The sequence below is a fragment of the Colius striatus genome, chromosome 8 (assembly GCF_028858725.1).
Source record: "Colius striatus isolate bColStr4 chromosome 8, bColStr4.1.hap1, whole genome shotgun sequence".
Lineage (NCBI taxonomy): Eukaryota > Metazoa > Chordata > Aves > Coliiformes > Coliidae > Colius > Colius striatus.
In genome coordinates, this window is record NC_084766.1 from 34,794,678 (window position 1) to 34,810,191 (window position 15,514).

At 42.1% G+C, this 15,514-nt stretch overlaps 1 protein-coding gene across 3 annotated transcripts; it reads right to left on the reverse strand.

The window, feature by feature from the left end:
* Nucleotides 1-731: 731 nt before the first annotated feature.
* Nucleotides 732-15,505, reverse strand: IKZF5 (IKAROS family zinc finger 5). Of its 3 annotated transcripts, none has more exons than XM_062001262.1 (6): nt 15,427-15,505; nt 13,798-13,865; nt 11,348-11,442; nt 10,885-11,048; nt 10,411-10,593; nt 732-5,246 (listed from the first exon to the last, which is right to left on the reverse strand). In XM_062001262.1, the coding sequence occupies exons 4-6, from the start codon at nt 11,015-11,017 to the stop codon at nt 4,303-4,305; spliced, it is 1,260 nt and encodes a 419-aa protein (XP_061857246.1). In that variant the 5' UTR covers nt 11,018-11,048; nt 11,348-11,442; nt 13,798-13,865; nt 15,427-15,505; the 3' UTR covers nt 732-4,302. The 3 variants fall into 3 exon arrangements, with proteins under 3 accessions (XP_061857246.1, XP_061857247.1, XP_061857245.1); XM_062001263.1 differs by lacking the exon at nt 15,427-15,505 and adding an exon at nt 14,503-15,403; XM_062001261.1 differs by lacking the exon at nt 15,427-15,505 and adding an exon at nt 14,186-15,403.
* Nucleotides 15,506-15,514: the final 9 nt, after the last annotated feature.

Consider the following 15,514-nt stretch of genomic DNA (forward strand, 5'->3'; position numbering starts at 1 on the left):
AGATAGAAGCACTATTGATAATAAGGAAATAGTATGAGGAAACAAAGAATTGGGAAGATCACAGAATCTTAAGGGTTAGAAGGGACGTCAAAAGCTCATCCAGTTCAACCCCCCTGCCAGAGCAGGACCACCTAGAGTAGGTCACACAGGAACTCATCCAGGTGAGTTCTGAATATCTCCAGAGAAGGAGACTTCACAACCCATCTGCACAGCCCCTTCCAGTTCTCCCTCACACTGAAGAAATTCCTCCTTGTGTTTCTTTGGAACCTCTTCTGTTCCAACTTGTGCCCGTTGCCCCTTGTCCTATCATTGGCCATCACTGACAACAGCCTGACTCCATCCTCCTGATACCCAGCCTTTACATATTTGTAAACATTAATGACGCCACTCCTCAGTCTCCTCCAAGCTAAAGAGCCCCAGCCCTCTGAGCCTTTCATTAGAAGGGAGATGCTCTACTCTCTTCATCATCATTGTGGCACTCTGCAGAGTTCTCTCCAGCAGCTCCCTGTGCTTCTGGAACTGAAGGGCCAAGAACCAGACACAAAAAAAGGAGTGAAAGGGTGCCCTGGTTCAGCACTAAGATTAAGCATTTTCAGTTTAAGCAGAAGGAAACAAATTCCTTGCTTACTCCAAAGGTACTTGTTACCATATGCAGGCCCCAGCTAGTCATGAGCAGTTCACCAGTTCAGCCTGTTGAAGCACAGGCAATTAAGAATTAACGTAAGACTTAGTTAGAAAGTGTTATTTTATTCCTATCTTACAAAAGCAAAGCTCCACAACATGAACTACACCAGATAGAGTTGAGTTATTTGAGAATTAACCTTGTCATCTGAAAACATTCACTACACAATAAAATTTATTTTACAACTCTAACAAGCTTCATTTTTGCATACAAAATATGCTCTTTACACTGAAATGCATATTATTAACAAAGCAGGTACCGAGAAGCACATACACAAAGATTGCTCAGTGAAAAATGCTTCAGCCTGGAATAGATTTCCTGCAGCAGAACATCCATTTGCTGTAGATTTTCAAACAAGGTTCAAATTAATAGAAAACTTGCCAGTGAAGACTTCTAGATTACATTCCCTTTGTCAAAAAAAAAAACAAACAAAACCCCAAACAAGCAAACTCCTCAAACATTCTGGAACAAAACAAATAGCAACAGATCATTTTGCTGGAAACACTGTTGGAAGATGTTTTCCAGGGCGGAGCCTGATGTCAAAATCCTCTTCATCTAGACATGTATCTGTGAAACAACTATTTTTCCCTCTTAGCTGCTTCACAGTTGGTTTAAGTATTAACTGTGATAATCTACTAAAATCTTCAGTCTAATAGTTGCATGTTCACTGGGATATTCAGTCTCAATAAATCTGCCTTAAGAGTACTATAAATAGTGCATGTCAAAAATGTCAACAAATCTATAAAATAATCTATTACAAAGAAACAAAACCCCCACAAATTTGCAACTACAGAATTTAACAGAGCCAAGCCATGGAAAAATTTCAGCTCATTCCCAAACTTCCCTGTTAATATTAAGTTAAAATGCTAATTACCACCTTATAAAGATTTGGTGTTTGTTTGCTTGTTTAAAGAAAACACCAAGAAGTTAGTGCAGGATAGCACGTGAAGAACTCAACATGAAAAGTCCTACTCAGTGAGGACTCGATCCCACAGTTCCTAACAAATGTCTTTCCTCGGCTCTGAGTAAGACCTGCTTGTGCAAGGGAATCACCAGGGTCATACTCCAATTTTCCAGTACTAATTCAGGTCTTTAAATTATAGTGAACAATAGGTACAAAATTAGGAGAAACTAATATGAAAATACGCCTTCCAAACCTACTCAGTAGACAGAAGGAAACAGGATCAACCAGCTTATGGCTTGGCACAACTGGACACACTGTACTGTTGAAAAATTGAGACTCTCCAGAGGGTGACACACTGGGGAGGATCCCTCTGAGCCAGGGATCCACCCCATGGATCTGACTGCAGAATCGAGGGATGAACCCCACAGCTGCCTACTGCTTCCCAAGAACCCCCTGCCAAGAGGAGCTTGCACAAGGAAAGAAGGAAAAAGAATTTTACCATTGTGTGACAGTTCACAGACTTTCAAACTAATTGTCTTATCCCAGTGGTATTGAGCCAGCAGTATTCAAATAGTTCTGAACATAAGTTTGCAAGGTTTGGGGTTAGACTTTTTTTTTCATATTGAGTTCTATCATCAAGAACAAACCTTCCCCTGCAACAGTGGATCCTCTCTTAAATGAGTGCCCCTTTTCAAAAACACCATGCAGGCTTCCTCTTGATACCACACACCACTATTAGTGACCCAATTATTCTCCTATCTAAAATTTCCTTCAGGGGCATCGTGGTTCAGAAGCCATTTTCCTAAATCACTAAGTCATTAGCCGACAGAAAAGTCTGTAACGTTTACAGGCACTGCCAATGAAAGTCCTGATGGACATTCACTTTCTCTACATCAGAAATACTTCAAAGGCATATTTTTGACCTCATTACGACAAGACTATGTGCAACCAGAAATCCAGATCCTCCAACTGGTTACCTAAGCATGGAGAACTCAACAGATGGGAAGTCAGGCAGAGAAAAACATTTGCTTCCTACATTTCTAATTCATTAAAGTCAAAATTACTTCTAAAGCTAAAAGTTCTCAGAAGGATGCTTTCCTCTGCGTCCATTTTACACCCACACTGCCCTAAGTTCTGCCTAACTTCTTCAGGAAGCTTTAGCTCCCATCACAGTATCAATTTGAATAAGCCAAATGTTTGCTACTCAGATTCCAGCATCTGACTTGCAGAACACTGAAAAAAATCTTCCTGCTTTTAACAAAACATAATTGCTGCCATATTTTGCTGATAGTAAAAGGGGACTATACAAGGGAAGCTTTAGTTTATCGCAAGTACGACAAACTAAGGTAAAAGTGCATGGCTAAAGATGTGAGAAGTAAAAGTTCTTCACCTGTTTGAAATTCCTGTGTAGCACATGAAGAGCTTTCATTACTTTTGCTAGGACATTTTATTTAGGTTTGTATTAAAGTGCCTGTCCATTAGCCTAGGTGCTTCTAAAGGAAGATGTACAGCATAAAAACCAACCAAATGTGCAATGGATTTCATGTACATCTTCAGTTACCATCTGCCATCTACATTTACTAACTGTGACAACTTCAAATGCAAACAGCCAGTATCCGTTTGCCTGTCAGAGGAATCCTTCAGAAAACCCAGAAGCCTTCCTTATTTTGAGGACAACAAATTTGGGGGAGGGGACAAGACCAAGGGACCTCCAAGTTAGCCAAAGCTTCCAATAAACCAGATCATAAAACTTTCAAACATACAGGCAACCTACCAGTTGCAGCTTGGCCCAAGAGAAAACTGAACACGTGAGTTTGACTTTGTAAACCTCTTGTTTGCTTCTATTAGAACTTCTATCAGCAGGACAGAAGCCTACTTGTGCAAATCTTAAATATCTACAAATTAGTTTAAGGCAGTTGAAAACCCCATGGGATATATATTAGTTCTACAAGCTCTTTATTAGGATTGTTTAAACATTACCTCCTTTTAAAAGGAATGATGTCAAATTTTGCTTAAGTGTACTTTTAAATAAGGTGTCATCTTTAGTTTTCCTTTGGAGTGACCATTGAATGACAAGCTTTTAACTCTTTCCCTACCACAGCTTCATTCACAACAACCTGTTCTCTTCTAGTTTTGTGATGAGTTTTAAAAGTAATATTTAAATTAGCGTTTGAGCCCTAGCACGAAAAGTTCAGACTATACTAAGCAAAAACTTATTATTCATCTTCACCAGATCAAAGCAAGTTTTACACCAAATTGATTTTGTATGACAGTTGCTTCTGTTTGTTTTCCCAGTTTGGAGCAGCCACGTTTAAGGATAAATATGTCTCCAAAGTAACCACACGTGTCATTACATTCACTCCCTGTGCTTCATGGTTTGTCCTGCCTAGTAAATAGTCTGGTAATCACATCTTGTGTGTCAGGACATACGTTCTGCTTCTACATTTGTAGAATGCTTCTTGGGATTAAGAGCAAGAGACTTCATTCCAATTCTTACAATGCTACCTCAGCACTTTTAAAAGGCTACTATAAAGTAACAACCACATCTTCTATAGAATTTCCCTGGCAAGTTTTACGACGACATGGAAATCAATTTGCCTCCTCTGTCAAATTCACTAATGTGACAATTCCTTATGGGCACGTGCAAGCTTTCCTTCAGCAAGTATGAAAAATATACTGTAATATGTTAAAAAACTAAACAAAAGCGTGTTCTCAGTCAATGCTGACTGTGTTGGCCTCTTGCAAAATGGCAAGCAAAGTCATACTTGTTTTTACACTTACACCCACATATGTTGCACTGAAAAGGATTTTCAAATCCATGACATCCCATGTGAATAGTATAAAGGATATTGTCCGCAAAGTACATGTCACAGTGTTGGCAGTGATGCAGAAGCTGAGGGTCCTGAACCGGAAGGGTTGGAGCTGGAGTACTTGGTTGACTGTTGCTTATGCTGGGAGTACTGGTGTGGGCACTGCGATCACTGCTGGGACCCGCCACGGGACTGTAGTTCCTTTGATTGTGTGTAGGCCGAGGATCTGGGCTGGTTGGAGATGAACTTTGAGGAGCATTTGCTGACACAGCTGAAACTACTGCAGGTGCAGCAGGCTGCTGGATCATGAAAGGCTTTTCATCTTGACAGGAAACAACGTCAGGAGAGGCTGGATTTTGGTTTTCAGGTGGCAAGCTAGATAACTGTCCAGCTAACGTAGAGAGCTGGTTTAAAGGATTATCTACCATGAGGTCTTGCGGATCTCTTGGCAACCCACCGCTCTGAGTTGGTTTTGTCATGCTCTCGTAAGCTTCAGTCTGGATATTTGGGATTTCATGAGTGAAATCGTTAAGGTAGTCTGGTTTCTGAACCACCATGGAAGGTGGGCTCAAATTAATTAATGCTCTTCTGCTGTACCCCAAATTGCTGGTCTTCTTCTGCAAAACCCCCCACATTTTCTTGCTGCTTAGGGAAGACCTTGTGCCCTTGATAGGCACCATTTTATGTTTGCGCCTGCGGTGGTGAGACAAGTTGCTTCTGTCGCTGCAGCGGAAGGAACACAGTTCGCATTTGTACGGCTTCTCGCCCGTGTGCGACCGCATGTGAGCTTCCAGGTGACGTTCGTAAGCGGATGCAAAGGGACACAAATGGCACCTGTGGGGCTTCTCACCTGGAAAATTACAACAGACGACACGAGAGCGTCTCAGAGTGCTTGAAAAAGGCTTTTTGGGGAACAGAAAGTAGCTGACTGAGAGCTGCTGGTCAAAGTTTGGCTGCAAGGACACTACTAGTCTTTGTTTAGCTGTGATTTGGTGGAAGAGAGGAGTACATTTAGACATCTCTGCCTCACCCAAGTGGCAGTAAGCATAAGAACAAAATGTGACCATAACAGATAATCTGACTGGGAACTGCAGCAACAATGCCAAGGACTGAATGGAATGATGTCTGTGCGGTGCTCATAACTGGATGCAAACGGTACCTCACCTATAAAGCACATAAGCAGCTGCCTCCAGGAATGCCTGTACCACCAAGACATGATCATTCCTAATGGTAACTGTGTTTAATCATCAAGGGAGGGTGTCCTTTCGATATCTTCCAAACATTCCTATGCTTGAACATCTTGGAACTGTTAGCTCAATAACCTATGCACACATGCACCCACTCAAGAACTGAATTGTTTTAAATGATCCTGTGGCTAAAATTACTGAAGAAAACAAAAGCCAGCTAATCCCTGGACAGCCATGTGCTCTCTCAGACATGACAGCACCAGATACTCTCCTCTCCAATAGGTAGAACTCTGCTCTTCTGTTAAGTGATACTTAGATATATTCACATTAACACTTTTAAAAGTACTTAGACAACTTGCAAACATAATTAGTGGTCAAAATATTTGTAACATACTGCTTTGGGACTTTGCATTTTCCTTTCATCGATTGGTCTTTCAGGAGTTCTTAGATCCAGGTCTGCAATGTTAGAAATGCCTGATTTTAACACATGTCCAAGTGCTGAAATGAAACATCACCTCATCTTCCTACCTAGAATGCCAGGTCAATTTCTAAATCATTGCCATGCAACTGATCCTCTTGCCACACAGACAATAAAGTCCAACAAAATGTGAGTGGGCTCCTTCTCTTCAGCCTTTACAGGCGTTTTTTGAAGCATTTTCTACTATTTGAAATGCAGGCCAATACACCTGGTTTGTGGCTCTCACAAATCACATAGAACAACTTTAAGAGCCACAGACTGAATGCAGTGAGGGACACTGTAACCCTACAAGCACTGTACAGGCTCAATATGATGGCATGTGACTGATACTTTAAGCCCTTCCCATGTTGACCATCTCACAGTTTGGAATCAAAACCTGGGATACTGAATAAAGGATTCTACTTTTTCCTACACTACTGGCTCCTTGAAAGGAAAGCAAGCAATTGCTGTGCCACCTCTAGGTATCTCATTTGCACTAACTGAAGCCACGACTGTTCCATAAGCATATACATATATTCATATACATGCATGTATAAAGGTCTGGGGATTTGGCACAATGATGTAAAAAAACTGACAAACTCCCTGCATTCACAAAGAACTTGTTGATATGAATGGGCTTATTTCATTTTGAACTGGTTACACAGAGATACAGATTTGCATCCCATATTGCACCCTTTTAATACAACACAGCTGGTGAACTACTAATTACACTGCTGGCAGACTCAGCAGGAAGTTCATTCTGCTGTAAGTTGCACTTAGTAAGGGTTGTGTGATCATGTCTGGGTCATAATTACTTTGGCAGATACCTTGCTGTGCTTGCAGGGTATCCAAGTGGCATTATCTGTTTATTTACATCGCTCTGAGGCTACTAGTCAGCTATTACTTCTCTATTTTAATGCTGATTCAGTCACTCACGGTCCATGTAATCCATCTCTTGGCTCTTTGCCATGCTTCTCCACTATGCTTCTGAGCAAAACTACACTCAGGTCTTGGATCTCCTTGCCCTCAAGTAAAAAAAGCAAGAAAAGCAAACCAAACAAACAACTTTGCTTCTTCTGGAGTCCCCTGTCTCTGTACAAAGAAACAAGGTGGGGCTTTCTGAAAAGCCATTAGGAAACAGCAAAATGGTGTTGCCATCAGTTCACCATCCAGTGTGCATTAAAATTAAGGACATCAAATGTATTGTAAAAAGGCAAAAGGGAAGCTATGCAGAGAAACAAAAAGGCCTCTGGCAGCAAGAGATTCTTGTCTATACCATATCAAAAAACATATTGGTATTACCATTGTATAGTTACTGGTACTTCATTAGGCAAACACGTTTGAACTAGTAATTTGGCTACAAAGCTCTCACTGTGTGAAGGTGTGACCAAATTGTTGAAGCTCTGACAGCAGGTTGTCTCCTCTGCATCCCTCTCTTGCTGCTAGCTAGTTTTCTGAAACAGAGATCATTCACACTGCTTTTAACTTGGCTATGGCTACTTTTTCCTAGCACCTTTGTCAAAGTTTCTTTGATCAAATGAGTCATGTGTATACCCTCTGACAACAGGAATACCTGCAGCAGCCCTGAGACAACAGTCACCCCACACATAAAGCTCCATCCTTCTGGTATAAAGCTAAACATGTCAAATACTGAGACCATGAAAAACAACTCAAAATATTACTCAAGGCACAAACCCAAAGTATTGTGTTCTGCCCTAAAACCCGAATTTGTGTAGCTCATAGAGTGTTTGCTTCTGAATACTGACCACTAAGTCTGAGATTTTTGAGGATATTTCTCAGCATCCCAATTCTTGGTTGGAATCTTTCTTGCTTTTGTATATATTATCTTGCAGCTGTGCTGAAACAGTCATCATCTGCAGCAGGAATTGTTCTGCTGCCTCTAGCCACTTATTGACCTCTACTCCCTAATGAAGTGGCAAGAACACATTCTGAAAACATAAACTGTTAACCTAAGATCTCAGAGTATAAAAAAGGTGAGCAATTCCTAGAGTAAGAGAAGTGGTGCTGACTCTATACCACTATCTACATTTGGACAATTAAAGAAGGAAGATTTCATTTTTTTTTCTCCCTAGTATGGCTAAAATTTGTAGCGTTTAATGTGAAGTAACAAGATATTATTTCAGTCATTCTGTTTGAGGAATCCTATGCACAGAGCTTTAAAAAACATCAAGAATCAGCAAATGCACAATACCAACATCTAGTAGCAATTTCTGTCTCCTGCAACAGCTCTAGCAGCCCATCTGCTCATGTTGACAACTGGCCAGTAGTAAGTGTGGGCTTGGGGATGCAAGTTTTTAGATGGCAATAGCTATATGCTACCCAAAAGACATGACATTTTAAAGTTGATGTTACTTCTGCATCTTTCAGTACCATTTAAAAGTCGTGCTTACTGCCTAAGTCTGCAGTACAGTTTCTCCCAATACATAACCCTAATTTCTCAAGCTCCGAAATAGCACTGCACAGAGTAAAGCTGTTAAAATACCTCTCCCTTGTCCATATACTATGTGAGGCAAATGGTAGGTGAAGCTGCCAAAAAAGTAGACAAAAATATGCTCCAAAATCAATTGCTACTTTGCAGATCTGCAACAAGCCATAGCATTAACAAGGTGTCAAATACAGGCACATAAGTCACAGTATTCTACCCACTATTGGAACTATACAAAATTTCCACTGGAAATCTGAAAACAGCAACAGCTACACACAGAGGCAGCTCACAGTAGCACAAGAGAAGAACTTACAAGATCTTCAGAGTCTGAACCTCAGAACTCTTTGATTTCTTCTTGGTTGCTATTTTCTATCTCATTGTGCCTTGTACAAACAAGCTAAGCCTGTAGGTAGGGCCTGTGCAGGCAGCACTGACTTTCCCAAAGGGGAGTTACTGTGCAGAAGCAATGACTCACAGTGCAGTGAGGATCTGACTAAGAATAACCATACCTAAAGAGAGCTACAGTTATATCCAAGGTATAATGTGTTTCCTTACAAGTTGAGTCCCAGAAAGCCACCTATCCAAGGTGAAATGAAGTTTCAGGACAGTGCCTGTCTTACTGGAAACCTGTAAAAACTTCCATTCTTTGCAGAAAGCAGTTTATTATTTTTTCCTTTTTTGGAAACTGAAATAATTTGACTGTAAAATATTGGAATTAATTGTGCAAGACCAGGATGAACTGAGACTTGCTAAAGCTGTGCAACTATGTGACTCCTAAGGCCTGAGGCCACTAACTTCAGGGTTAAAAAGCACTGGGAGTCCTCAAGTGCAGATAAGCTAAGACAGAAACCAACTTCCAAGACATGAATAGACACTGGCTGGAGACAGAAAAAGGAACAAGAAGACTTCAGACTTGAGTAGCGCTATTGGATCAAACTGTCACAGGGAGAGGAACTTGGACTGCAGGGGTACAACAGCCCAGGGGTTGCTGGGTTTGAGACTGCTCTCGTAAGAAGAGCTCCAACTCCATGCCAGAACCCAGAATCCCAACTCTTCATTATGGCTGAGGGCTGAGACTGGATCCAGCCACACCCACAGTCCTCTGGGAAGGAGTTTAGGAAGTGAGGGCGGGCAATCCCAACCTCAGCACTCAGTGGGAGAAGCCCTATTGGAAACTCCTACAACATCCTTATTACTCTAGTTAACATCCACAAAGTCTTCTGTATCAGCAGCACCAAAGTCAGATGTGAGAAGGAACTTTTGTTGTCTCTCATTTGCCAAGGAGTCAGAGCTGATTTCACGAACAGTTCGGGATATTCTCACCTTTACTGAGGGTTTTGCTCTTCAGCTTTATGAATCCAACAATGGCAACTGCTTTTAAACAAGCCACACTCAATATTTCTTTTTCTTTTCGTTACTCTTATTAAACACTCATTTTCTGACATGACCTCAGGTTTGAATATTCTACTGATAAGAATACTTTGTTCTCATTACTGTTTTGCACTTCTACATATAGACTGTTGCAGAAAACAGGACTCTCTTCATATCAAAACAACAGAAGAAAAGCCCCAGTAAATCTCTATGTGGCAGCATGTACATTTTTCACTTATCTGATTAGCAAGGAAAAACCAAAAGCTACATTTATAGAGCCCTTCAATTTTCACCACTGCTTTTGTGCTAAACTTTACTCCCATGTATAGTTATTTCCAGTTGTCTGCCATAATAAATGTGAGCAGGAATTTGCACATTAAGTAAGTACACAGCACACCTTTAAAAACATAGTCCACTTAAAAATTCCCAACCAAAACCAGTTCTAACTCTCAGAAACTATCACACTGCTTGAAGATGCTAAGGCCTGACTGCAGATCATCACACTGAGCTGATAGCACAATGCCTCAGCAAAGTGCTGCAGAATGTTTCATACCTGTGTGAATTCTGATGTGTTCTATGAGCCGTGCTGTTCCTTTGCTGGCATAGTTGCAGTATCGACACTTTAACTTCCCATCAAATGTCCTTTCAAACCCATCCACTAACATTCCTGAGTTTTCATCCAGTGAAACTTCAACAGAAGGATGATCCAGACCATTCTGATCACCTTCTGTCCCAGCTGTGAATAATGCAACAGAGATTTCAATCAAGAATCAGTGAGATAACTATCCCTCATGCTGTGAGAATATGCCAAACACCTTTTGCTTCTCTATGTCCCTGGTCATTAAACACACAGAACTATAAAAACATGACCTGATTGAAACAAAGCTACATATGCCTCTTTTGTGGTGTGTAAAAGACTATCAGAAATGCTTCCACATATCTGTAGTACTCTGCTTAGTTATCTGAAGTGTAAAAAGTGCACTCATTCCCACAAACCCCAAATTTGATAGCAATGAACTGAGCTTACCTCCCTGAAGAGTCTCTGCTTCCTTGTCTCCACTAACTGATCCAGAAATCATATTTACATGGTGAGTCTGTTGGGTGAGATATTCCTGAAAATCTTTTACAAAGTCCAAAGGTTCTGGCTTCTTTTCACCCATATTCACACTTTACATTTACAGCCTCTTGTGCCTAAAACACAAAGTGTCAAAACACAGGTGTCATTGAATTTGAATGCATTCATACAAACGAGTTTGTTTTTCGGGGTATTTTTTTTAAGTGAAGATCACCTTTGTCATAAAGCATGGCTCAGTGAACAAATGACAACCAGAAGAATATTATGTTTAGAAATATTAACTTATTAAAGATCATCAAGTACCTACTATTGTGGAAACCGTTTCCAGCAACAGTAACATAAGGATAACACCAAACTGGATAAAGTGACATAATAATCAAAATCAGCTTGTCCTTTTTTTGTTAATACATCATACCTGAATTTCAGTTCCCTGCTAAGCAGCAAACATGCTCCAAAATGTAATCCCAACAGGTCAGATCGAAAGCACAAAGCACAACTTCTCCACTTTCCCTGGAAATAAAAAAAAGGGAAATGTAGGTGCACTATTCTTCCAAACTCCCATGAGTTATAGGAAACAAGCTTGAAAATAATATCTGTGTTTTGAAAGAGTGGTTCTAACACTCTACTGCTCTAAGTTATTAAAACAGCTACACTTCCAGCCTGTAGAACTCGGAGTGTCGACTGGTTGTGAAACAAAAGGAGTGACTGACTCAAACATCCATGTGGAGGGGGTTGGGAGACTGATGGACTTTACACAGAGCCAAGTATCTTCAGAAACAAGGCACTGGCAGTCAGAAGAAGGGTTTCATGACGAGGCTATAGTGATATTGTTGAAGCTGAGACGGCCATTGACCAACAGCTGAAAGAGTGAACGCAGTATTCAGTGAAGAAGAATTAGAGACTGAGGATGGTGCTGTTGACATTGTCTCAAACATTGTGTTGATCTGGCAGAGGGATGGGGGGAGCCTCTCTGTTCCCATAACTGCAACCTTTGTCTTGGATCCAGCTGAACTTGCCAGGTGAGTTGCAACTGGCGTCTCCTTAGCTGGTCAAGAGGTTACAACAGAAGGTGCTGGTGTAAGGCTTTCCACTCCCTCTAGCCTGTGATGCAAACAGCGTGACACCCACTCCTGATGAGACAGGAACAAAGAACTGACTTTTAAATATAAGCATGGTCCTTGCCCAGACACCTTGAGACTCCCACCACCGAGAAACAATGCCCAGGGACACCTCTGGATCCATGGCTAGTGAAACTTTTGCTTCACTTCCTTTCTTTCCCTCTTCTTGGTTATCCCTTTTCATAAGCCTTAATCAGGACTTTGTTTGTGCCTTAATACAGCACAGGGTAAAAGGAACGTTAACCCCTTCCTGTGGACGATTTGACATGGACTGGGACATTACACAGAAAAATCTTTCCAAAGACTGCATCCACTCCTTCACATAGAATCATACAATGCTAGGGGTTGGAAGGGACCTCTAGAGATCATCTAGTACAACCCCCCTGCAGAAGCAGGGTCACCTAGATCAGGTCACATAGGAACATGTCCAGGCGGGTCTTGAAGACCTCCAAGGAAGGAGCCTCCACAACCCCTCTGGGGCAGCCTTGTGAGAAACTAAACAAGCTTTCTCGCAAATAACTCAGGTCAGACTCTGCAGTGAAGCACTTTTACTAAGCGTTCTTGCAAGAACGGGTGTCCTAGCTAGTAGGCACACCTGACAGGTACAATATTCGGCTTTTTATTCCCTATCCAGGCCACAAGGTCCCTCCCTTGTTTCCCCATTGATTAGGTACTCAGGGGATGTCTGGTTTTTGTATATTATCACCCATTCCTCACAGTCCTGAGATTTAAAACTCTAGTTAACATCACAAACAAACAGGTAACAGTCTTATGGTCAGTCCACTGATTTACATTACACAGAGACAGACAACAGTCAAAATTCCTTGTCTTAATTTCTTTCTAATTCTGCAAAAGCAACATCAATATTTCTTACAGCCTGTGCCAGGGCTCCCTCACCTCAACAGTGAAAGTTTTTTCTTATATTTAAGTGGAACTTTTTGTGTTCCAGCTTCATCCCATCACCCCTTGTCCTGTTACTAGCTACTATAGAAAAGAGGGATGTCCCAACCTCCTGACACCCACCCTTTAGATATTTATAACTGTTAATAAGATCTCCCCTCAGTCTCCTCTTCTCCAGACTAAACAGTCCCAGTTCCTGCAGCCTTTCCTCATATGAAAGATGTTCCACATAGCTCACTGAAAGACATTTCTATTTCTCTGATCATTTGAATATCTTCTCTGGTGAACACATGGCTACAAAAAATTCCCAGAGCAGGGCAAATCAATAGCAGCAACCATAACGTTGGGCAACCTACTGAATGTCATTGATGAGCAAAGATAAAAAGAAGCCTTATAAAAAGTAGGGTTTCATAGCTCTCCTGTAATTTTAGTTTCCCATCTTGCATAAAAGTTTTAACCCATTTCATTATTTTCAGTTGAAATAATTAAAATAGTCACTAGGAGTCATTGGTCACACTCTTTTCTGGCAGTGTAAATGACACACCTCTAGAGTCTCAATTTGCAACGAATTTGTAAGGACAGAACTTAGTATTCAGTTGGAAAGAGGAGAATGAGTCAGTCACATCACTATTCCTGCAGATTATAATGATAATGCTACATCTTCAAGAAAGAGTATCTTTTTGCTTTCCAATATCTACTAAACAAAGCATCAAGTGACCACAAAGTTATTTACAAGCATCAGTTCATTTTTGGCATCCAGGGGAGTAAGTTCTTTCACATCATACCTAATGTGCTCAGCTGTTATCATTGTCATCACCATTAAATGCTAAGTATTAGTTTTGCTTACCCCCTTTTGCAGGTGTCACCAGCCTCCTGTAGGCTTAAGTTAATTTGCGTTCCCTTTGTTGGTGTCTCCTGCAATAAAAGAAAGACATCAGGATATCAATTAAAGATATGGAAGAGAAAAACAGGACAATGTAACATAAGAAACCCGACCAGGCCAACTTTCATCAAATTATAATAACAAGAAGAAATAACACTTTAAAATTAAACCACTCTAAATGTCAAATGGTTCAACATGAAACAACATTAACAGTTTGTATTTTCACAGAAGACTCTGTGTAACCCTTCGTGTAAGGAACAAGAAGTTATTTGATCATTACTTTCACAGTGATGTTTAAATTTTAACAGGTCATTATTTTGGTGATCAGCTGTGTAAAACTTCTTTTCTCTACCTCATTGACTTAATTTGAAAACATCCACTCTTCCTTTTTTTATGTCAGTGTAGGCAAGTTGCCAGAATTTAAGCATTGCCTCAAACCTTTACATTTGCATGCAAGACAAGACCCTTCTGTCATTTTACATGGTATTTTTAATAGCTATACAACCAGCACTTCTTTTCTGGCAAGAACAATACAGATCAGATGCTTGCTATGTCCCCACTGCAACCTAGTAAATGCAACTCCCATCAGTAGAAACATGAGTAGCTCAGCTTGTGTTTCACACATTCGCAGGGGCTGACCACACCAGATGTTCCTCAAGTCCCTCTTACACGGAACAATTTTCTCCCCAGACAACTACATCTTCTCCAGCTTTAGGCAGTAACAGGTTCAACACTGATTACTCATTCTTCACACAGGTACAAGCGTGGGATGTAACACCAGTTACAGTGTCGGTATGTACTAAATCTATTGCCTGAGAGCACCACAGGATGTGCAAGGATGAAGAGTGCTGTAAATATTTTACTTAAAATAATCCAGAGACGGTAAAGCCAGCAGTTTAACATGGAGAGGAAGAACAGTCATTATAAGAGAATGGTATGACCATAAGCACATAGCTGCAGCACGTTTTCTTTTAAGTGAAAAAGGTGGCGAGGGGTGGCATCTCTGCTCCGTTATCATCTTTTCCTGGGCAAAGTCTTAAAGTATAAATATGAAGGGGAAGGACCCCAAACTGTACTCAAGCCCTTTCTCGAGGAGTTTTGCGCGTGGGAACGGGCCGAGCGACGGCAGCGCCGGAGTTGCCGGGCCGAGCCCCACACGGCCTGTCATCAGCCGCAGAGAACTGCCGGTTACTCCCCCACCACCCGCCCCTTCCACGCCCGACGGTATGTGAACACCCCCAGCGCTTCCTCCGCCTTCCTCCGACCCACGCGTGGGCAGGAAGCGACACGACTATAAGACACCTCCACGTAGACCTGCGCCCTCCCTCCAAACTTCAAAACGAGAGAGAAGCTGAGGGGATGACCCGGCTCCTGCTCCCGGCGGGGCAGCGCGGCTCTGCCAGCCCGCCCGCTCGCTCCGTGCCTCCACTGCCGCCCGGCCCCCGTCACGCCAAGGGAGGCCGCAGCGGGGAGCCAGCGGCCGCCGAGCAGGCGCGTCACGGCTCCCTCCGCGGCCACCCCGAGCAGGGGGGTGCGGGCCGTGCCGCCGCCACGTCCCCTCAGGCCGCGAGGCGGCGGGAAGCCCGTTCTCACCACCGCCGCCCTGCGCCGCTCCCGCCGCCCGCCGCCGCCGCTGCCGCCATGTTTGTTGTGCCTCCCGCGGCCCGGCCCAGCCCGGCCC